General features: G+C 33.4%; 1 protein-coding gene across 1 annotated transcript in view; it reads left to right on the top strand.

Moving 5' to 3' along the window:
• URI1 (URI1 prefoldin like chaperone) overlaps nt 1-10,040 on the top strand; it is a 64,217-nt gene extending 54,177 nt beyond the window's left edge. The window contains exons 7-11 of the mRNA XM_059905027.1: nt 1,365-1,539; nt 3,176-3,512; nt 5,276-5,418; nt 6,206-6,455; nt 9,224-10,040. Of these exons, the coding sequence (XP_059761010.1) occupies nt 1,365-1,539; nt 3,176-3,512; nt 5,276-5,418; nt 6,206-6,455; nt 9,224-9,406 (1,088 nt within the window). The 3' untranslated portion in view covers nt 9,407-10,040. The remainder of the gene's footprint in view (nt 1-1,364; nt 1,540-3,175; nt 3,513-5,275; nt 5,419-6,205; nt 6,456-9,223) is intronic.
• The last annotated feature ends 14,016 nt before the right edge of the window (nt 10,041-24,056 follow it).

The raw sequence follows: 24,056 nt of genomic DNA, 5'->3' as shown, positions 1-24,056 counted from the left end.
TAATCTAAGCATATGTTAGCCATTCATTTAATGTTGGCTGCAGGAGTCTTCCATACACAGGTTGTTTCCAGGTTCATTTAATAGCTTTCACTTGCCAAGGATTGGTTGTGTGTTTGGGTTTACTTCTATAAAGCAGTGGTTTTCTAGTCTGCTGTAAATTGTTATAGTAGCGAAAATTTTTAGAGTATTACAGAAATGGTTTATAATTTGCTACTATAGAAAACTTTTAACATTTATTTTGATTATTAAAGTTCATATTTTAGTAATTAACTCTGAAGAGAACTTGTTAGTTGAAATAGAGGTGATTTTAGAAGCTATATTCTAGCCATACTATATACTGGCGTGGCATGACAAGTTATAGCATGTGGCTTTGTAAGGTGAAATAAAGGAGACAGATATTAAAGTTAAAGAGCTGAAAGACAAGTTATGATTTTTGTTTGTGGTGACCATTGAAAGATTTTTGTATTTTATAAGTCTGAAACATAAAACTTGTCAATACTGTTTTATCAATAATAGTTATAGAGAATAGGCTATGAAACGTAATTTTGATATTTTCAGATTTAGAAAACAATTCTGTAAATTTGACTATATGATGGAGGTCATCTGTTAGTACCATATCTTGTAACAGCATTGTAGACTTCCTCCCGTTGCCATCTTTAAAGCTTTAATTTGCTTTATAAAAAAAATTATTTTTTTCAAGTGAAAAGCTGATAGGTTTGAGTTCAGATTTTATTCATCTCCTGCCTCACATGAGGATTATAAATAAGATAAAGCCATTTAAAAAGTAGAAATATTCATATATAAAATTATAGTAGAATTTTTCAAGGATTAGGCTCCATAGATTTCTCCTAGGGTATTCCTGTCTGGCAGTGCCTTAGAGTTGAAAGTATCCTGTGACAAGGCTTTTATGTGTTACTTTAGTAACTAAATTCTCTTGAGTAAGGATAGAAGATGGGTATTACTTGTGTTGAATTTTGCATTATAGCTAGAGTGCATTGTGACCATTTCTGCTTATGCATTTTTGAAGCTCTCAAGCAGCTATTCACAGTCTTTAATATGCTTGTGAATCCTCTGGGGCTCTTGTTAAAATACAGATTCTGATTCAGCAGGTCTGGGGAGGCCCTGAGAGTCTATACTTCTGAAATGTTCTCCAGGGATGCCAGTACTGCTGGTCCTTGGACTACACTCTTAAGTAGCAAGATTCTAAGAGACATACATCCTTGGAGGTCTACTGTTTGGGTTAAAAATCATGACCCCCTCTTTCTCAACATCCTCCTCACCCCAAGAGAAAATCTTATTAAGTCTAGGTTTGCGCCTTTTAAAAATTGGCTTTTAACAGCCATTTTTTTTTTTTTTTTGAATAGCAAAACACCGAATTGCTCATAAACCTCACTCCAAACCAAAAACTTCAGATATTTTTGAAGTAGAATTCTCAAATGATCTAAAATCCAAGGACCTGCTTGCTGATAAGGAACTGTGGGATCGACTTGAAGAACTAGAGAGACAAGAAGAATTGCTGGGTGAAATTGATATTGATAGGTACCTAATGACAAAGTTCCTTACACACATTTCCTTATAAAATATGTGCTGATTGAAGAAAATACAGAAAAGCATGCTATACTAAAATATCAATAACCCTACCACCCTAAAATAAATATTAATTCTCTAGAATATTTTCTTTTAAGGCCATGTGTTCATGCACATGCCAGTGCATGTGTGTGTACAGAAATACACAAAATCAATATTCCTATTTTTTATTATAAGGTTTCAGCCCTATATTGTATAATAAAATAAGATATACCAGATACTTCACTTTTAATAATTATGGATGCTTTATATATTATATTTTAAATGAGTTTTTTTTTTTTTTAAATTAATTAATTAATTTATTTATTTTTGGCTGTGTTGGGTCTTCATTTCTGTGTGAGGGCTTTCTCCAGTTGCGGCAAGCGGGGGCCACTCTTCATCGCGGTGCGCGGGCCTCTCGCTATCGCGGTCTCTCTTGTTGCAGAGCACAGGCTCCAGACGCGCAGGCTCAGTAGTTGTCGCTCACGGGCCTAGTTGCTCCGCGGCATGTGGGATCTTCCCAGACCAGGGCTCGAACCCGTGTCCCCTGCATTGGCAGGCAGATTCTCAACCACTGCGCCACCAGGGAAGCCCTAAATGAGTTATTTTTATACTGTAGTCAAGATAGTGCTGTATGTTTGAATGACTTGTTAAAAAGAAATATGGGCATTCAGTTTAAGTTTGTTGCTGTAAAATGTTTATCCTTGCTTTCCTTTGCAAACTTTTCTGCTTATTGAGCAGGTAATTTGTAATCTGGTCAAGTAGTTATAGATATGAAAAACTTTACCAAATTGCCATTTGAAATACGTATTAGCACTCACTCAGAATTATCAGAGTGCTCAGTGAAAACTGTTACTATAGAAGTTCCTATATTATTTTGCTTAAATGATATGCAGAATTAGTTACTGTGAAAAATAAGACATGAAGCACAAAGGATATTTTTTTCACTACCATTTCACGTATACTTAGGTCTTTTTGATTAACTGATACTGTTTAATTTTTGTAAATCAGTTTTTAATCTTATGATTTTCTTGGTCATGATTCTTTTTCTACTTTTGCGTGTTGTTATTTCAGTTCGTTGCATTTTGGGTTTTGTTATTTTTATAAGGTCCTCAGATCCTTTGTAGAATGAAGCATGAGAAGTGTATGTATGTGTATAAATCATGTACATATGTAGAAATCTTTTATTTTTAAAAATTACAATAATACATGCTTATAAAATATTTTGATTATAGAAATAGAAAAGAATATGTTATAGTTCTGTGGTTGTAGTTTCTGGTCTTTAAATAGGGATAACATATTCTCTGTGATTTCTTACAAATTTATTATTGTATTTGTATGGTATTTTATTGTATATGGCCAATATCCTCCTTGCAAAGATAAAAAAAAAATCTACTGTATTCTACTTATGCTTGAATAACTACAACATATAGAATTAGCATAGAAACTATTTTTTATTAATTCATTTCAAAACATTTTATTAGCCTAGAAATCTAGTTTAAAAATACCTTATGCAAAACCTTAGTTTTTACCCTTTGAACTTAAGTGCAAATTAGAATATGTAAAATTCTAGTGTGTTTGTTTGATCTTGTTAATTTTCTTTTTCTAGTAAGCCTGACACTGTGATTGCAAATGGAGAAGATACGTCCTCTGAAGAGGAAAAGGAAGATCAGAACATAAATGTGAATATGATGAATCAAGTAACGGACTCTCTCACTCCCAGCAATTGTTATCAGAATGTTACAAATTCAGAACTGTTCAATGGTCAAGTGAATAGTCATTGGAACTGTTCAATGAATGGTTCAAATTCTTATCACAATAATGAAGATGAAGAAGATGATGATGATGATGATGGTGGTGATAATGAAAATGACCATGATACCTTAGGGGCTGAAGATAATTCTATACCAACAATATATTTTTCTCATACTGTCGAACCTAAGAGGGTTTGTATACTTTTAACTTTACTAATTTTTCATATAATTTGAATATTAGAGATCATCTATGATATTCTTTAGAAGAACAATATTAACAGGGATTAATATTGTTGATAGTGCCAAACAAGAAAACCAGTTTTTGCCTCTTGCTCTGACCAATTTATCTAAAAAGAAAAAGGAAAAAAAAAGTCTAGTTAGCTGGTATTGGTCCATTCTCTGAAGCCACAATAGAATTTGAAATTTGGGGGTCTGGAAGGAGATGAGTTTGAGTGACAGCTACTGTAACTCCACCTGTCCTTCATTCAGAAAGCTTTCTTAAGAATTCTAGAGTTAATTTGGGCATTTTGGTGTATTTAAGAGGGAAGTGACTTGCATTAGTTAAATTTTTAATTATATCCGGTTGTTTCTATTTGGGTATAAAATGAATAGGAGCATCATGAGCAAAAAGGAAAGATTTAGAAGGAAGTAAAAATTAGTTCCATTTCTCACAAATTAAATATAAACATCTCTGGGTGGTAATCATGGTTTTAGAATTTTGATATTTTAGAGCTGGGGTTACTACAGAGAGATCTTCTAATACAGGTTTTTAAATTTTCTTAGTATCAAAAGACTTTTTGTTCCCTCCATACTTATTGTAGAATACCCAGTTTTAAAATCCCAGATCAAAGCAGGTTGGATCTCACTGAAGGAAGGACCTTAAACTCATTCCCTTGCTCTCTTGGCCTCATAATACTGCTTTAAGGAGCCACCGGGAATTTCATCTTTCTAATTTGTCTTTCTCAAGGAAACTTAGGGCCTAGAAGACCATAGAGCTAGTTAGTAATTAAACAGGGACTCCTTTTTCTCAGTTTGGTGCTTTTTTTTTTTTTTTACCACAACAAGGTACCCTTGCAGGATTTGCCTGTATCAGAGGTAAGGGTCTGTGGTAGCAGCCTTAAATGCCTGAGATTATTATTTAATGAAACGTGTTTAAGACATATTTGCTATTTCTTAGGTCAGGTTTTCCCTGCTCTAATGTGAAGTGAAATACTTATATGGTGTTTTAAAATATATATTCTAATACTTCAGACTAAAAGGAGCATCTTGGAATTCTTTGGAAAACATTGACCTATTAGCCAGGAAAAAAGTTTGTTTTGTGATTCGCTTTTCAGGCTTTAAATTAGTTTTCATTTAGATAAAACAGGAAGAATAAATAATATTTGCAGGAATGTTACAGGGAATAGCAGTCATTAATGTGGAAAGATGGTGTAAATGCCGTGTAGGGATAGAAGAATAATGTATTAATCCTGAACAGGGTTGATTTTTATTTTTTGGTCCTTAAATTTTTAAAAATTAGAAGTATTTTAAAAATTCTAAATAGTTAAGCATTATCTAATATTGTTTTTATGACTTAAATTTTATATTCTTACTGAATATTTATTTTGGTTAATTGTGCTCTTTGTTTTGAAATGAATGATTTAAGCCAAAAACTTAAAGTAATGGGTAATGTGAAAGCTTATAATAATCTAGCATTTAGTTTGTATGTATTTTGCTTTCTGTATAATAATAAAGTCACTGATGACTAGAATTGGTCACTTAAGGTATAATTTAATACTATAGAAGTATGATAAGATAAGGACTTGTTAGCCTTAGCTGATAATGCACATCATTTCAGTGTCAAAAAATGTAAACTGCCTCTATTACTATTATTTCTTTAATTGTAGAGTTTATTGGTTTTAGTTTTGGCCTTGATTTCTCAAAAGGATCATAATTTTTTGCTGTGAAATTTTTAGGTACGAATAAATACTGGAAAAAATACCACTTTAAAATTCAGTGAAAAGAAAGAAGAAGCCAAACGTAAGCGAAAGAACAGCTCTGGCAGTGGTCATTCTCCCCAAGATCTGCCTATGATCAGGACTCCTGCTGACATTTACAGGTGAGTGATATTCACAGATAGCAGAGCAGTCTGCTCTTCCCTTCTCATTTCTTGCAACTGAGTATATACAGGAAAAGGCTGCTTGTAACACAGAAGGCTCTCACTGAAAAGTGAGGTATTCTGATAGAGTTAGCTTAGTGTTTTAAAGGCTCTCACAGGAGCTGCTGAGCCCCACCCCAGCTTCTCAGTTCAAAGCAATTGGAATGTTGCTTGGTTTTTTGCTTTTGCCCCTCTTTGCCAGTGCTTTTAAAACATTCCCAATCTAGTCAAAAAATGTTGTATGTTAACTTTAGAATGAAAGTTTGTGTTTCTAGTGTGCTGGGGCAGCACTTTCCTATCACAGCTATGACAGTGCTTGGCATGTGCTTTACCTTTCCACAGAGTCAAAGTTAAGTATGCTATTCCAATTTTTTGTTGTATTGTTTGTTGAGAAAGCTATCATTTGAAAATACCTACTGTTTTCATGACGCTTATTTGTAAAACAGTGAAAATTGCTAAATGACTTCTGAGTAGGTCTAAAATATATGTAGAATTTTGGCAAATCACGCTGTTGTCACCCAGAACATGTGTATAGATAAACGGCTGTATTTTATTAGGCCAAACAATAATAAAAGTAATGTAAATACGTCATTCAAGGCTACAGAACTATTGTGATGGTGAAAATTTTGGATATAAGTTTGAATAAAACATTTCAGATTAATTTCTAGAAAAGATTTTTTAAAATCCTTGTAAATTTATCCTCAGTTTTATGAGTTAACTAAAGAGTGTATTTTTTTTGATATTATAGAGTCTTTGTTGATATCGTGAATGGAGAATATGTCCCTCGTAAGTCCATCCTGAAATCTCGCAGTAGAGAGAACAGTGTTTGCAGTGATACCAGTGAAAGCAGTGCTGCTGACTTCGATGATAGACGGGGAGTCTTGAGGAGCATTAGCTGTGAAGAGGCCACTTGTAGTGATGCTAATGAGAGCATTTTGGACGAGGAACAACAAGAAAATCATCAAAAGAAACTTTTGCCTTTATCAGTAACACCTGAGGTATGTGTGTATCTTTAACTCTTTATTTTATATAGTATCTTTGACCAATCTTTGTGAGTTAAAAAGGTGGTGGTAGCTCCATTTCAAAGGGGTATGCAATTCATTTTCCCCATTTTGGAGTTGAAAAGATTTTTTAAAAATTGTAGCTGCTGAATCTTCCAGGTATGGTCTGGAAATCATTAATCTTACTGTTCCTGAATTATTTTATATAATTATTTATTGAAGTTAATCGACAGAGTAATAGCATTGTTTATCTTGTGGCTTCTTTAGTTCATACATATATTTAGTCTCAAAAGTCATAGATCCTAATTAATTAATTCTAGGCTTGTGCTTTTTTGATAATAATTTATAAAAAATTAATAGTCACTAGCAAACACAATATAGGTATTATAATAAAGTAGTTCAAAATGAAAGTATTACCACTCTTGAAGTTCTATTTCTGTGAAATAGGAATTTTAAAGTATCTTAATTAGCGTATGTATTTCATTTTTGGCTAGAATTTTTTTTTGTTTTTTTTTTTTTTGGCTGCACCACACAGCGTGTGGAATCTTAGTTACCCAACCAGGGTTCGAACCCATGCCCCATGCAGTGGAAGCATGGAGTCTTAACCACTGGACTGCCAGGGAAGTCCCATGTCTAGAAAATTATTTAGCAGCTTATTTTAAATAAATTCCACTAGATCAGACTTAGAGTCATTTTATGCTAGTTCAAGTAGCAGATTGTACTTTTCTCTTTTAAATGCTTTGGTTGAGTTAAAGAAAAAATATATACATGACAGATAATTATCTATAGTCCTATGTTTTGGCTCGTGCCAGTGAAATTTTTAACTCTTTGGAATTGTGGAACCATTTTACAATTTAGTGAGAGCTGGAGATCCTCTCCTCAGAAAAATGAGTGCACACATATACTCTTACCAACCATGTTGCACATAGTTTTTTGCGTGGGGAAAGGAGGGGTATTGGGAGATACCAAAATAAGAATGTTATGGTTTCCATTATACCCAGACTTGATATTTTTTTACTCTTATGTTTTGTGGGTATTTCAGATTTTTAATTTAAGAAGGATTTAGGAAGACTGGGGAACTCATACCCATATCAAACTGATACACCCATTTGAGTATAAGTCAAATACATATAAAAATATATATCTTTATATATGAATAAACATATGTAAAACTTCTGTTGCTTTTGCTAAATAGTCCCTAAGTGGTACTGATTGTACTAATGGTAACTGGGGATGGAGGGGTCATTGGTAATTAGGGGCAGTATGTATGATTAGAATATTCTTCTTCCCTTCTCCCAATATAATGATTTCAGTTGACCTGGAGAGTATCTTAACTTATTTAATAGTCTTCCCTACTGTTAGAAAAACAGGTGGTAGACTTTTGCTGTTTTTAAGTATCTGAAAATTAGGTTTTTGTAAGGACTTAATATATTGTGGTATAGCTAGAGCTCAAGTCTGGAACTTATTTTCATTTCATCCTATTTAATAGCTTTGCATTTTGTATTGAACTGTTACAGTTAGCACCTAGATGCTATAAATTTTTTAACATCAAAATAAATAGTTCATGGGATTATGGCAAGTACTTTGAAAGATATCTTTTTTGATATCTTTAAATGTTAAAATATTCTCTTTTTCAAAAGCATTTTTAGTATAATAAGAAGGCTCTGTGCTCATCGTGATAAAATAGAGTTTTTAGAAAAGTAGACTTTGAATTTCTTTTAAGAGCTGGACTCCACCCAAGGTCTCAGAGTACTGTGGGAGGGTCAGGGCATTTTTGGTTTTTGTTTCTTTGGTGGGGCAAGCTGGTGGAGGTTGGCTTTTTAAACTATTCAAGTGATACATTGTCATTTTGTACACTTGGTAGACAAAGTCAAGCTAAATATACATGAAAGTTTACATGTCAAATTTTAGTTTGTACGTAATGAGTCTTTAGAAGATGAAAGTGAGGGGGTTTCAAATACTAGAAATCTTGGGGAAAAAAATCATAACTTCTTGATTTTGATAGATCTGTACATAAAAAGACATATCTTTGGTTTTATTTCCATCATTTTGTACACATTACATACATACATTACATACAGTTGACCAAAATTAAGTCCAGCAAACATCTGGTTGAGATTAAAGAATCATTTTTTGTGGTGCCTTGATTTCTCTCATTGAATTAATTGTATGAAAATTTGAGACTGATGCTTATTTCCACTAGCACCAGCACTTTCAATTTTCAGTTTCCACTGATCTCAAATAAAAATGAGGCAAGATGCAATAAAATACGCAAATAATGCATGAATGAACACCACCTAAGAGATGTCACTGCTGCTGAAACTAAGCTCTTGGCTCACAGGCAGCATGGCCACCATAGGATAGCTCCATTCATCAGCTGATGTTTGACACCCTAATAGAATTCTTAATTTTAATACATTATTTTTCACAGCATGGTCTGGATATAAATGGAATGTATGAAAGTTGAGGACCTTTTATGTACCCATTTTTAAAAAATCCCATGTGAACATGTTTTTACATTTTTGTTTTCTTGCATGTGTACTATTAAAAAATCTACTTATATTTGGTGGTGTAATTAAGATATATTTTAATGGTACTTGATTTCTATGAGCACTTTGTATTTTGATGTTATAGTTCTGTCTATCAAAAAAATCTTATGAATTTACTTTTAATGAAAAGAAATGTCTAATTGGCAAATACAGGATAAAGATTTTGTGGGCACCTTATTTGCATTTTATTATCATAATCTGACTTTTGTCTTCCAGGCTTTTTCTGGAACTGTAATAGAAAAAGAATTTTTGTCACCTTCCTTAACACCACACCCAGCCATGGCTCATCCTGTGCTACCCACCATTCCAGAACGAAAAGAAGTTCTGTCAGAAGTATCAGAAGGAACTGCAAAGAGGGTTTCAAAGTTCAAAGCTGCCAGATTGCAGCAGAAAAACTAGGGCCTGCCTAGGAAATGGGAGTTTACATCCTAAAACCTAGTTTTGCAGTTGTTTAGAATATATATAGCAAAATATGTTACATGTAATTTGAAATAAGGCATCCTGAGTTAATTTAACAGCAAGTTCTCTTACTGTTATCAATGGTGTTAAAAAGAAATCAAAGTAAATATTTAAATACTTTAATATTCAGCTTGTTTCGTTAATTCTCTGAATACTGTCAACACTCTTGTTTAAGTTTGCCTTATGAAGTAGTGGCAGCATTTTGAATTATTTTTCAAAGAATACTGTTCATATGCATTGTTTTTGTGTTTTGAACTAAATACTGGCAGTTTTGTACCAGCTGTGATATTGTGCATACCATATGGACCATTTTAAAGAAACTTTTAAAATTTCAAATAGTTTCAACAATTATATTACTTGCTTAAGCATTTTAAAGGCACTTTAAAAAAATCTACTTCTTGTAGGTTTTGCAGCTAGGTGGCTATTGAAAAAATCTCTCCCCCTTTGCCTGTCATTCTGTAATCTCTAAGACAGAAAGCTGCATGTACCCAAGGGGAAGTTTCTTTGATTGGAAGAATGGTATTTTGTAAATTTTTTTTTTAAGTAAAAATTTTATGAAACTTGGTCTCTAAAATGTTGTGAACTTTATGATTCAGAATCAAATATAGAAATGTATTTGATTCATATATATGTTCCATGCACCACACAATGGATCCTTGAATTCTTACAATTCCATAGGCAGTTCTTCCCTAGTGTGTGCAGTTTTAACTGGCATTATATTTTGGGAGAGAAGGAAAGGTTGTCTAGATAATAAAAATAAATAAATAGATAAATAAATAAATAAAAATTTAAAATAAGAAATTGTACGTTTTAATCTCCCAAACATTTTCGTTCTTTAAGGTTACTTTCCTAGTAGTAAATGATTGAAAAACATATTTACTTTTGGTAGAACTCCTTAAAATAAAGAGAAATTTATTCTAACGTTGAAAATTACACTGCAAGTGTTAATCATTAGCTTGATGCATGCTAAAATGTAGCTTTTAAAAAGCATTCTGCATTAGTACTAAAATAAGCCATCAAGGCCAGTCCACCCTCTGTTCATGGCTAAATACTTAAAGGTTATTTATAGCTTCTTTAATGAATTCTTGCTTAAACAAAGTGAAATTATGTCCTAGAAAAGTAGAAGCTATTTGTAACTAGAACAGCACAACTATAAAAGTTTTATGAATATGTATTTTAATAATAAGGGGGTGAGCCTGAGTCCCCACAAGTTAATGGATAATTCAGATCAGAACAGAGGACTGATTTTAAAAGACTGCCTAAAAATGTAGAAGATTTGTTCTTTAGTAAATTTTGATCAACTGTGCATGTATTTTTAGTTAAAAACTTTTTCTCTCAACCAATCCCCCACAAAAAAGAAAACAACCAAGAGTACAATCACATACACACAAAGGAGCCCCCAACTCCAACTGCTTGTCAAGTGAGCCTTTCTGTGTTAGATTTTCCCCCAGAAACAAACTTCACTGTGGGATTATTCTGGTGTTCTTTGCAGACATATGATTTCAAGAGTACTGTCATTAAATAATTTCTCATGTTCTTCAACTTCATCTTGAGCCTGTTGTTGTTTATGTAGTTTATGTTTCTTCGTGCAAATAAGATGTTCCCTCATGGAACAAGATGGTAGTAGGAACAAAGAAGTATTCGATTTTCTGCTGAAGACCAAATGAAGTAGTGTTGCCCCACTTCATAGCTTCAGTCTTAAAGTTTCAAATTGTAACTTAACCTTATAGCTTTATTTTTCATATTAAATTCAATATTCAATATGATAAAATGAAGTTGGTCTTAAGTGTTCTCTTTTAAGTTGTAAAACAGAACAGACTGAATTTTTTTTAACTTTTAATTTTGAACTAATTTTAGACCTACAGAAAAATTGCAAAAAATAGTAGAGTTCCCATATATCCCCTCATCCAGCTTCTCCTAAAATTACAACATCTTGTATGAACATAACACAATTATTAAAACCAGGAAATTCACTTTGGTGCAATGCTATTAACTGTAGATCATATTTGAATTTCACCAACTTTCTACTAGGCGTTCTTTTCTGTTCCAAGATCCTATATAGGATCCCACCTTGCATTTATTTGTTATTGCTCCTTAGTCTTCTCCAATCACTGGCAGTTTTTCAGTTTTTCCTTATCTTTCATGACTTTGGTATTTTTGAAGAGTACTGGTGAGGTATTTTGTATGCTGTTCCTCAATTTGGGTTTGTCCAATACACATGATTAGAATGAGGTTTTGCATTTTTGGCAAGACTACCACAGAAATAGATAATATCAAGAGGTTCAGATCAGAGATGCGTTCTAGTGAGTCATTTCAGGAGGTCCTTAATTTTGAGCTGCATCACTTTAACCTTGATCACTTGGTTAAGGGGATGTCTGCCAGGTTTCTCCACTGTAAAGTTACTGTCTTTTTCTTTGTAGTTAATTAAATATCTTGGAGGAGATACTTTGCGATTTACAGATTTCTTTTTCTCCTCAACCTTAAGCCCGCTAATTTTCACATTCATTTGTGGATCTTGTCTGCAACAGTTATTACTGTGGTATTTGCCTAATAGTGATTTTCTGTTTTGCCCTTTCTTTCTACATTTATTTCTTGGAATTCTTTTGTAATGAAAATCTGTGTCATTACCCTCCTGCCACCCCTCCCCCTGTTTATTAATTTGTATCTGTATGGACTTGGATATTCTATTCTGTGGGTCAAAATCCAATTATCATTATTTTGTTTATTCAAATTGTTCTACCTTTGACCTTTAGGAATTCCTTTGAGTTGGCTCCTGAATTCTTTCAACAAGTCTCCATCTGTTTTGAACACTTTCTGACACCACAAAATGTTATAGGTGTATATTTTTCCTGCCCTAGCCTTGGAACCAGTAACCACTTCTCCAAGGAGCCTTTGATCCTTTTATTGGAGAATGGTGTTTAAAAACCAACATCTTCTCATGTAAGTGTGTGTATTGCCATTTTGGTGTCATTGCTTCTAGGCACTTTTAGTAGGTAGGGCTAGGAAATTATACTAACTGATGCACATATCTATGTATATTTGTTTATGTACATTAAAAAATGTAAGTGTACACTGATACTTCTGATTCTAATAACCACAGGATTCGTTTCAGTTTTTCCTTATTTATGACATCTTTCTTCAATAGTGAGAAACGTGGCTCTTATTATATACAATGTATTTACTTATTTTTAAAATATCTAGTACAGTTGACCCTTGAACAGCTCTGAGGTTGGGGCACTGACTCTCCTCACAGTTGAAAGTTGGCATATAACTTTACAGCTGTCCCTCTGTATCCATGGTTCTGTATCCGTGGATCATATAGTACTGTAGTATGTATCTAGTAAAAAAAAAAACCCACATATAAGTGGACAGGCACATTTCACACCCATGTTGTTCAAAGGTCAACTGTTGACACACAAAAGTAGTTTTAGAGTGCTAATCCTAACCTCCCGGAGAGACATGTTTATTAAGTATATTGCACTATTTATGTTGAGTTCTTTTTTTCTTTAGCTTTATAAGTATCAATCAAAAGTTCTTTTTCTTTCCCACTCCTTCATCGTGATTGTTATTCATTTATAATAGAGTTAGGTTCATTTGTTAGTGTTTGTGCTCCATTTTGGATTCTCTCCACATTGTGGCTGGGTTTAATGGTTTATTTGGGGAGTGTGTGAAGGGTATATGAAACATTAATGTGGTTCTAAGAGTCACAGCTATGTAAAAAGATAAACAAGATAAACACTCCTCCCTCATTCCTGCTGCCCCATTCTCATTTCTGTCTTCTTTCTGTCACTTCCTCATCTACCCATTGTTAGTAACCAGTCTCTTTATTTTCTGGTTTAACCTTTTTGTATTTCTTTTGTACAAATAGATACACATATATTTTCTTTTTTTTCTTTCTTACATGAAGGATAACATGTAACTTCTCCCTTCCACTTTAATGTGTTTAATAGTATGCCCTGGTGATCACTCTATGCCTGTTTACAGAGAGCTTCCCCCTTTTTTTTAACAGGTATACCACTTTTTTTGTGTAGATGTAGCATAGCTTATCCAGCCACTTTGCTGTGTATGGACATTTAGGTTTCTGAGTAATTTTGCAATTACAAATATACAGTGAGTAATATTGATGTGTATGTATTTTTGTGTCATTGGAAGTATCTTCCGGGTAGATTCCTAGAAATAGGATTAATGGGCTGTCTTTATGATTTCTTTTAAACATGATAAAGTCTGTTTTTAACAGTATTTGTTTTCTTACCAAGGATGTGGTTTTAACACATTTGCTTGCATATCTACATTTTATTGATGATTCTTTGATAATAACTTTGGGACACTATAGTGTCCTAAATGGACTTAAAGTGTTTATAGTGATTATACTCATTTTGCTATATTTTTATTTTGGGGGGGGAATTGGTCATGCAGGTGATTTCTAAGAGCTTTCCATAAATCGGAATAATTTCCAATTTTATAAAATACAGATACCTCATTATATTAGATTTATTTTTCTCCTCCATAAGAAATAGCTTTTCAAGGATGCTAATCTTTTTCTATGTATCCTTTTGGTGAGTGGCATATAGGCTTTCAATTAAATGCCTGTTAAATGAATTCCTCAACTACAATAAATATTTATGTTTAATCCATTGGTCGATATTGTCAAGTTTTTACATTTTAAAATGCTTTTTCAGTTATTTAAATTTCATTTTAAAGAAACATCATTTAGGATATGAAGTTTTTGCAGTTCCGTTAAATAACAATGAATCATAAAGAATCAATATTTTTGATCACTTTGTGTCAAGCATTTTCTATATACTTTATGTGGATTATTTCATTTAATAAAGCAACCCAGCGAGGTAGGCACTATTTTTCAATACCTTTCCCCCATTTTAGAGATAAGGAAACTAACTCAGATTAAGCAATGTTTTAAGCCACACAACTATTAAGTGGTGGAATTGGGGTTAAAAACCCAGGCAGCCTTGCTCCAGAATCATCAGTCTTCACACTTTTTTTTTTTTTTTTTTAATGTTTAAATTGCCCTCGAAGCAGGAGCACATAACTAGTAAGGAAATGTGTGATCTGTATATCTGTATAGTCTTGCTTATTCGCAATGAGGTCACCTTTTAAAAAATATGAGTTGGAAAACTGCTTTGTTTCTTAAGCTTTACACATTAAGAGAATTCATTTTGACTTGGTGGAATGGAGGTGAAGTTTCAATGATTTGGCCATGTGCATAAAAGAAAGGAATGTGCAGATGGAGATTAGTAAAAGTAGAAATAGTGTAACAGTATTTCATTGAAAAATCATTTTTATGTAAACTTAGACATTATTATATATAATACATAGATATGTAATACACTGTTCTGTTCTATAATAGTATAGAATAGTATGTTCATAATACAGAGGCCTCATAGTGACTCTCTTTACCCCTAGTGACGGTGTCAGGGTTTTTTTGCCTTGAAGTATTTTGTATAAAAATATAGCTAGTTAAATATTTCCTGTTACAACAGTTTCCTTCGTGTGTGTGTGTGTGTGTGTGTGTCAGAGAGATCTTTCTGTTTTCTCTGTGTGTGTGTACATGTACATATATTGTTATTGTTAACAGTTTTTAACCTACTCTGACCATGTCCTATAACTGTCAGGTTTAGTCTAGGTTTATTGTAATTATTATTATTGTGACTTACTCTGCTGTTTTGGGCATTCTATTTACCCTGCTTGTTTATTGCCTCCTGTGCCCCAACCCTACATCCCCCTTTAATAGTGTTCAGATTAAGTGCTTTCTGTTTTTCTGTTCTCTCCATTGAATTGGAAATTATATACTTGGCTATATTTTAATTTTTGACACTTTCCTATAAAAATGTGCATTTTTATCATAGCTACCCTCTTTCCAGACAGTGTTGCGATCACTTTAGTGTTTGTGGTACTTTGGTTCCATTTTTTTTGAACAGTTTTGCTGAGGAATAGTTTGTACGCCATAAAATCCTTTTGGTTTTCTTTTTTGTAAATTGAAGTATAGTTGATGTATAATATATAAGCTACAGGTGTACAAGATAGTGATTCACAATTTTTAAAGGTTATCCTACACTTGTAGTTATTCTAAAACATTGGCTATATTCCCTGTTGTACAATATATCCTTGTAGCTTTTTTTATACATAATGGTTTGTACCTCAATCTGCTACCCTTGTATTGCTCCTCCCCCCTTTCTTCTCCCCACTGGTAACCACTAATTTGTTCTCAATATCCATTGAGTCTGCTGCTTTTTTATATTTACTAGTTTGTTGTATTTTTAAGATTCCACATATAAGTGATATCATTACAGTATTTATCTTTCTCTGTCTGATTTATTTCACATAGCACAATACCCTTGAAGTCCATCCATGTTGTTGCAAATGGCAAAATTACGTTCTTCTTTGTTATGGCTGAGTAGTATTCCTTTGCATGTACGTGTGTATATACCTACACGCACACCACATCTTTAGCCATTCACCTGTTGATGGACACTTAAGTTGCTTCCATATCTTGGCAATTGTACATAATGCTGCTATGAACATTGGGGTGCATGTATTTTTCAAATTAGTGTTTTTGTTTTTTTTGGATATATACCCAGGAGTGAAACTACTGAGTCATATGGTAGTTCTATTTTTAGTTTTTTGAGAAACCTCCATACTGTTTTCCACAGTGGCTGCACTAATTTACATCCCACCAACAGGATTAGGAATAATCCTAATGTGGGAGGGTTTCCTTTTTCTCCACATCCTCACCATCGTTTGTTATTTGTGTTCTTTTTGATGATAGCCATTCTGACAGATGTGAGGTGATATCTTGTGGTTTTGATTTGCGTTTCCCTGATGATTAGTTATGTTGAGCAACTTTTCATGTGCCTGCATAACATCCTTTTTTAAGTGTGCAATTTGATGGGTTTTAGAAGATTTCAAGTTGTGCCACTAACTCACTAAACCGTTTTAGAACATTTCCATCATGCTAAAAAGATCCCTTTTTTCCCATTTATAGTCAGTTCCCATTCATATCCCCAGCCTCAGGTAACCACTAATTTGCTTTCTCTGTACAGATTTACCTTTTCTGGACAGTTAATTTAAATGGAATCATGCATATATAGACTTTAGCATCTATCTTTCAATTAGCATAAGGTTTTTGAGCTACATCCATGGTTTATTATGCAACAATAGTTCTTTCTTATTGCTGCATAGTATTCTGTTGTATGGATATACCACATTTATTTATTCATTCATAGTTGATGAACTCTTGGATTGTTCATTTCTCTGGCTGTTGTGAATAACGTTGCTATGAACATTCATATGCAAGTTTTTGTGTGGACATGTTTTTATTTCTTTTGAGTAGATACCTATGAGTGGAATTGCTGGGTCAGATGGTGAATTTAAGCTTAACTTATTTGAGAGATTACAGTTAAATCTTTTGCTCAATTTTTAATTGGGTTCTTATTGAGTTGTAAGAGTTCTTTGCATTTTCTAAATGTAAGTCCTTTATTGGATACATGATTTACAAATATTTTCTCTAAGTCTGTGACTTTTCTGATTTTTTTTTAATGGTATCTTTTAAAGCACAAAAGTCTTTGGTTTTGATGAAGTCCAGTTTTTGGTTTTTTTTTTTGGATAATTTTTTTCTTTTAATGATTGTACTTTTTAGCATCTAAGAATTCTTTGCCTAACCCCAAATCACAAGAATTTTTCTCCTATGTTTTCTTCTAGAACTTTTATAGTTTTAGCTCTTAGAATTAGGGCTATGATCCATTTTGAGTTAATTTTTGTGTATGGTGTGAGGTAAGGGTCTAAATTCAATTAGATACCAAATTGTCCCAGAACCATTTGCTGAAATGACTGTCCTTTTTACAATGAATTATTTTGACACCCTTTTAGAAAATCAGTTGATTATGAAGTTGTTTCTTTGTATATTCTCCATTGTGTTTTATCTATTTGTTTATCCTTATATCAGTACCAAATGATCTTGATTTACTGTGGCTTTGTGGTAAGCTGTTAAGTTCTCCAGCTTTTACTCTCTTTTTAAAATGTTTTTGGCTGTTTGGGGCTCTTTGCATTTCCATGTTAACTTTAGGTTCATCTTATCTACTACTGTGTAAATGTTACTGGATTTTTATAGGGATTTATTGAATCTATAGATGAGTTTGTGGGAGAATTACCATGTTAATATTGAGTCTTTTAATCCAGGAATATGGACTGTTTCTTATTTGGATCCTCATTAATTCTCTCAGGAATGTTTTGTAGTTTTCAGATTACAAGTCTTAAACTTGTTTTGTTAAATTTATTCCTAAGCATTTCATTATTTTTGATGCTATTGTAAAGAGAACTGTTTCCTTAGTGTCATTTTTAAATTGTTCACTGCTAGTGTATAGAAATACAATTGACTTTTGTATGTTGTCTTTGTATCCTGAAACCTTCCTGAACTCAATTATTAGTTTTTGTCATGTGTGCGTTGGTGTTTCTTAGGATTTGCTACATACAGGATCATGTTATCTGTGAATGAAGAGAGTTTTACTTCTTTCTTTTCAATCTGTATTCTTTTTCTTAACTGCTTGCACTAGGTTGAATCTCTAGTACAATATTGAATAGAAGTGGTAAGAGTGGACATCCCTGTGTTGTTTCTGATTGGGGAGAAGATATTCAGTTTTTCACCATTAAGTGCGATAGGTGTTGCATATATACATTTTATTAGGTTGAGGAAGTTTTCTTTTATTCTTGGTTTGTTGGAGTTTTCTATCATGAATGGGGCTGGATTTTGTCAAATGCTTATTTCTGCATCTATTGAGATAATCGTGCGATTTTGTTCTTTATTAATGCAGTGTGTTACATTAGTTGATTTTCTGATGTTAAGCCAACCCTGCATTCCTGGGCTAAATCCCACTTTATGTAATCCTTTTGTTGTATATTGTATAATCCTGTGTTGTATATAATCCTTTTTATATGTTATTGAATTTGGTTTGCTGATATGGCAGATATTCATGAGGGATATTGGTCTGTAGTCCTCTATTCTTGTATAATGTCTTTGTCTGGCTTTTGTATCAGGATAATATTGTTCTCATATAATGAGATGGGAAGTGTTTTTCCTCCTCTGAAGAAGATTGTGAAGGATTTGTATTATTTCTTCTTCAAATGTTTGATAGAATTTGCCAGTGAAACCATCCAGCCTAGGCTTTTCTTTGTGGGAAGATTTGTAATTACTACTCAGTTTCTTTTGATAAGTCTGTTAGATTTTCTATTTCTTCTTGAGCCCATTTTGGTAACTGGCTTTCTAAGAATTTGTCCATTTCATGTAAGTTGTCTCAGTTTTTGGCATAATGTTGCTCATAGCATTCCCTTATAACCCATTTAGTTTCTGTAGGGTTGGTAATGATGTCTCCCCTTTCATTTCTGACTTTGCTAATTTGTGTCTTCTCTCTTATTGTTTTGGTTAGTCTAGCTAAAGACCTGTCAATTTTGTTGATCTTTTCAAAGAAACATTTTTTTTTATTTCATTGATTTTTCTCTGCTTTTCTTGTTTACTATTTTATTGATTTTGATTCCAGTCTTTATTCCTTCCATCCTTCTCCTTGCTTTAGGCTTAGTTTGGTCTTCCTTTTCTGTTTTTTTTAAGGTATTAACTTAAGGTATTGATTTGAGATCATTCTCTTCTAATATAGGCATTTAAAGATATAAATTAACCTCTAAGTACTGTTTTAGATGTATCCAGTGACTTTTGGTCTGTGATGTTTTCATTTTCCTTTATTTCAAAATATTGAGACATTTCTCAAGATGTCTGGTTTGAGCCATGATTTATTTAAATATGTATTGTTTAATTTTCAAATACTTGAGTATTTTCCAAGTTTCTATCTATTATTGATTTCACTTTAATTTTGTTGTGTCTGGAGAATACTTAGTATGTCTTTAGTCTTTTAAAATTCATTAAAACTTTTTTTATGGATAACATATGTTCTCTCCTGTGTGTTATTGAAAAGTCTGTATTCTCTTGTTGGATGGAGTATTCTATACATGCCAGCTTCATTGATATTGCTGTCTTTTGTATCCTTGCTGAATTTCTGTCTACTTGTTTTACTCATTATTGAGAGTGGGGTGTTGAGGACTCAAACAATTGTTGAGTTGTCATATCTTTCATTTTTAGTAGTTTTTGCTCCATGTATTTTTTTTGGCTCTGTTGTTAGGTGTGTATATATTTGTCATTGTTATATAGTCCTGATTAATTGATACTGTTATTATTACAAGATGCCCTCTTTTTCTCTAGTAACATTTTAATCTTAAAGTCTATGGCTGTTTTGTTTGATACTGTTATGACTACTCCAGCTCTTATGACTGCATTTACATAGTGTTCCTTTTAGTTTCAACCTATTTGTATCTTTGAATTTAACAGTTGTGTATTATAGATATCATATAGTTGAACCTTGTTTTTAAAAAGTCCATTTTGACAGTCTACATACTGATTGGAGTGTTTATTAATTCATATAATTATAGGTATGGTTCATTTACATCTGCCATATTGCTGTTTTTTATATGTCTCATGTCTTTTGTTCCTCTGTTTTTCCTTGGATTGCCTTCTTGGTGTCAAATAAATATTTTTTAGTATAACCTTTTAATTCCTTTGATTTTTTTTTAAAAACTATTTCTTAGTGGTTGCTCTAGTCGTTGCTCTAGTGGTTACAGTATGCACTTTAACATCACAATCTATTGGATTTGAATCTGGAGTTGAAAAGTACAGTAACCTAAGTGAAGAACCAGTGAACTCAAAGACGAATCAATAGAGATTATACAATCTGAAGGACAGTCTCCTTATGGGACTCCCATTATGCATGTGTTGATATGATTGGCTATATCCCATAGGTCTCTCATACTTCATTCAATTTTCTTATTTTTCGTTCTGTTTTTCAGATTGTATAATTTTTATCTTTGAGTTCACTGATTATTCTTTTAGCCAGTTTTCAAATCTTGTTTGTCTTTGAGTTCACTGATTATTCTTTTAGCCAGTTTTCAAATCTGCTGTTGAATCCCTCTAATGAATTTTTCATTTTAAGTATTGTACTTTTCAACTCCAGAATTTCCATTTGGACATATTTATAATGGCTGCTTTGAACCCTTTGCTAAATCCAACTTTTGGACCCCTACATAAATAGTTTCTATTTACTGCCTTTTTTTCAAGTGTATGGGCCACAGTTTCCTGTTTAAAACTGGACGTTTCAAGTAGTACATTGTTAACAACTCTGGATTCTGATCCTCTCCTGCTTGGGGTGGTTGTTGGGTTTTGTTTGTTTGTTTCTGTCACTTGCCTGGAATAGTTATGTGGAATCTGTTTCTTCCATAGTGTATAGCCTCTGATGTCTCTCTCTATATATATATATTTTTTAATTCTGTTTTTATTTTTAAGCCTGTCCTCTTATGGACTGCTGTTGGATCATTACATCTTAGTGGCCGGCTGCTGATTGGTCAGAGGTTATACTGAAACATCTTGGGCCAATAAGGCCTCTATCATTTGTCAGTGCAACTGTGTGTGGTTTAGAGGACACATTCAAGATTCATGCAATTTACAGATCTTTCCAAGTTTTTATTTTTACTTCATTCAGGCTTTCTGTGTTTCTTCCATGTGTGCTTCTGTGTGTGTGTGTGCACATGTGTGTAGATAGCTAAGGTGTCTCATCAGCATGTACACAGATAACCTAACATGCCCACAATCTTTAAAACTGTGAGTGTATCAAGGCTCACGGTTATCTCCCTAGATCCTACTGTGGAATTTCCAGTCAGTCTTCTGGTCTCTTTTGGTTGGCCCAACTGGTTTGCAACCTCAGGTCAGCTGTGATGTGGGACTTTCCCTTTTTTATTGGCAAAGCTCCTGGGCATTGGGGTTTTCCATGTTGCTACAAATATAGTCAGCTCCCTTTTGCATAAATGGCTCTGGTTTTCATAAGTTGTCCCACCTTGTTAGAACTGTTGCTCCAGAGGAGCTGGGGTGAAAGAAGGTGGGTAAAATGTTACACTGCTATCATTGTTACCCAAGGTTCAGTGGTTTTCTTGAATACAAACTTCTCAATTTGTTTAATGCCTTTGGTCAATTTTCAGAGTACTGAAATAATTGTTTTTGACAGTGTTGCCCAATTTTATCTTTTCTTTTTGGGGAACATATTAGCAAAGGTCTTCACTTTGCCATTCTTCTCAATTGTCTGTTAAACAATTTTTTAAAAACATGTAAAATTCTTTAATGTCTACTCATGAATTTCCCATTTCTAGTGCTGTTCATTACTTTTTGTATGTTTGGGTCTCCATCTGATTTTATTTTCCTCCAGCCTGTAGAACTGCCTTTAACAATTATTTTAGAACTGGTGTGATAGACCAAGTTCTGTCAATTTTTGTCTGAAAAAGTGTTACTTTGCCTTCACTTTTGAAAGATATTTTTGCTGGGTATAGAATCCTATGTATATTGGGTTTTTTTCCTTTAGCACTTTGAAGATGTTTTCATTTTATGGTGTTGTCTTATCGTTGTTCTTCCAAATGTGATGTATCTTTTTCCTCTGGTGATTTAATTATGATGTGCATAAGTGTGATTTTCTTCGTGTTTAGTCTTGTTGGGGTTTGTTGAACATCTTGGATCTGTGGATTCAGGGTTTTCATCAAATTTGGAAATATTTTGGCCATTATTTCTTTAAATATTGCTTGGTCCCTAACCCTCTCTCCTCCTTTTGGAACAAACACCAATTACACTTATAATACACAACTTTTATTGTGACATAAGGTCACTGAGGCTCTGTTCATCTTTGTTCAATCCATTTTCTCTCTGTGTTTCATGTTAGGTAGTTTTTATTGATATGTTTTTAAGTTCACTGATTTTTTTTTCTGCAACGGCTTATTTGCTTTGGATCACATCCAGTAAGTTTTTTGTTACAGATATTTTCTTTTTTTTACCCCTAGAATTTCCATTTGGTTATTTATATATAAAAATCTTTCATTTCCCGCTCCATTATGTTAATAATTTCCTTTAAATCATTAAGCATATTTGCAATAACTGTTGTAAAGTTCTTGTCTGCTAATTCTACCATTTCTATAACTCCTACAGCATGTTTGTAGTTCTACTGACTGATTTTCCTTCTGATTAAGGGTCACAATTTGCTGCTTATTCTCATGTTTAGTAATTTTTTATTTGATGCCAGAAATTATTAATCTTTTTATTTTGAAATAAATCTAGATTTATAGAAAAGTTTCAAAGGTAATTGAGCGGGTTCTCATACATCCCTCACCCATTTTCAGTTTCCCCTAATGCTAACATGTTATATTACCAAGGTATGTTTGTCAAAACTAAGAAATTAGCACAATGCAATACTATTAACTGAACTACAGACTTTATTTAAATTTCACCAGTTCTTCTACCAGTGTCATTTTTTTTTCCAGGATACATTCTAGGATACTACATTGCATTTAGTGGTCATGTCTTCTAGCCTCATCCTATCTGTGACAATTTCTCAGTTTCTTGATTTTCATGACCTTGATGCTTCGAGAGAGAAAGCCACAGTGATGATAGGATGCACCTCATTTGTTTCTCTCTATTCCTAGTGCCTAAGAACACTTGTGTCATGTATTTTGTGCAGTTTTTTCAACTGTTTATGGTAGAAGGGCAAGTTCTGTACCAGTTTACTCCTTCAAGACTAGAATCAGAAGTCGTTGGCAGGACCTCTTTATGTTAAGTTCCTTGACTGGAATTTCTCAGTTAATCTCATTGCTTGCAGTTCCTCAGAACTCTACGCTTGCAAGGGCTAGCTTATGGTTACACATTCCCAGGGGACACTCCACCCCAACCCGCCCCACCTAGAACTCCGGCAGATAGAAACAAGTTTTCTTGCTGTTTTATTTTGATAGTGGGAAAATGCATCTTGGTCTGTCCTTTCACTCTGGCTTAGCTCTTCATGGCCAGTCTCAGTTCTAACACTCCTTCATTGATCCCAAAGACTTGCCTCCTATTTCCTGAGCTTTCAAAATATAAACCTCTGGGTTAGTTCCCAGGACAGCTCCAACCTGATGCTAATGGTTTTAGCTTTCTGTTAACTTTTTTGCATACTAGGTTCTATATTTCAGAAGATATTTATCATATTTTATCTAGCATTTCTAGAGATTTTATAGCAGGAAGCCTGACAGAGTATACTGTCTATAGTATTTCTGAGCATTTTCTCTGTGTAAAGTGCTGTTCTGTGCCCTAAAAAAGGCCATATATTGGCTTCATGGACTAATGTGGTTTATCTTATTTGGGAAGGCAGGTCAAGTGTGTGCATCAAAGGAGAACACCAGAAGTGCTATAAGAGATGTGCCTTGGGGGTTCAAACAGGGTCATCTGTCCTCTTTGGGGTAAGAGAATTGGCAACTACTTCATGTTAGAGGAAGTACTTTAGGTAGGGTAGAAATCAATAGATGTACAGGATGGAAAGAACCCTGGTATTCTTATTGGGGGTAGAGCTAGTAAGATTAAAACCTACACAGGGTTTTATTTATGCTATATTCAAGTTATAAGAGCCCTGAGTCTATTAATCAGTAAACATGTATTTTTGGAAACTATTTTTTGGGGATCCAAGATTTTTTTGCC

Source organism: Balaenoptera ricei, chromosome 19 (assembly GCF_028023285.1).
Source record: "Balaenoptera ricei isolate mBalRic1 chromosome 19, mBalRic1.hap2, whole genome shotgun sequence".
In the NCBI taxonomy this organism is placed as follows: domain Eukaryota; kingdom Metazoa; phylum Chordata; class Mammalia; order Artiodactyla; family Balaenopteridae; genus Balaenoptera; species Balaenoptera ricei.
The sequence above is the reverse complement of the archived record's forward strand: the minus strand, read 5'-3'. Positions and strand labels throughout refer to the sequence as shown.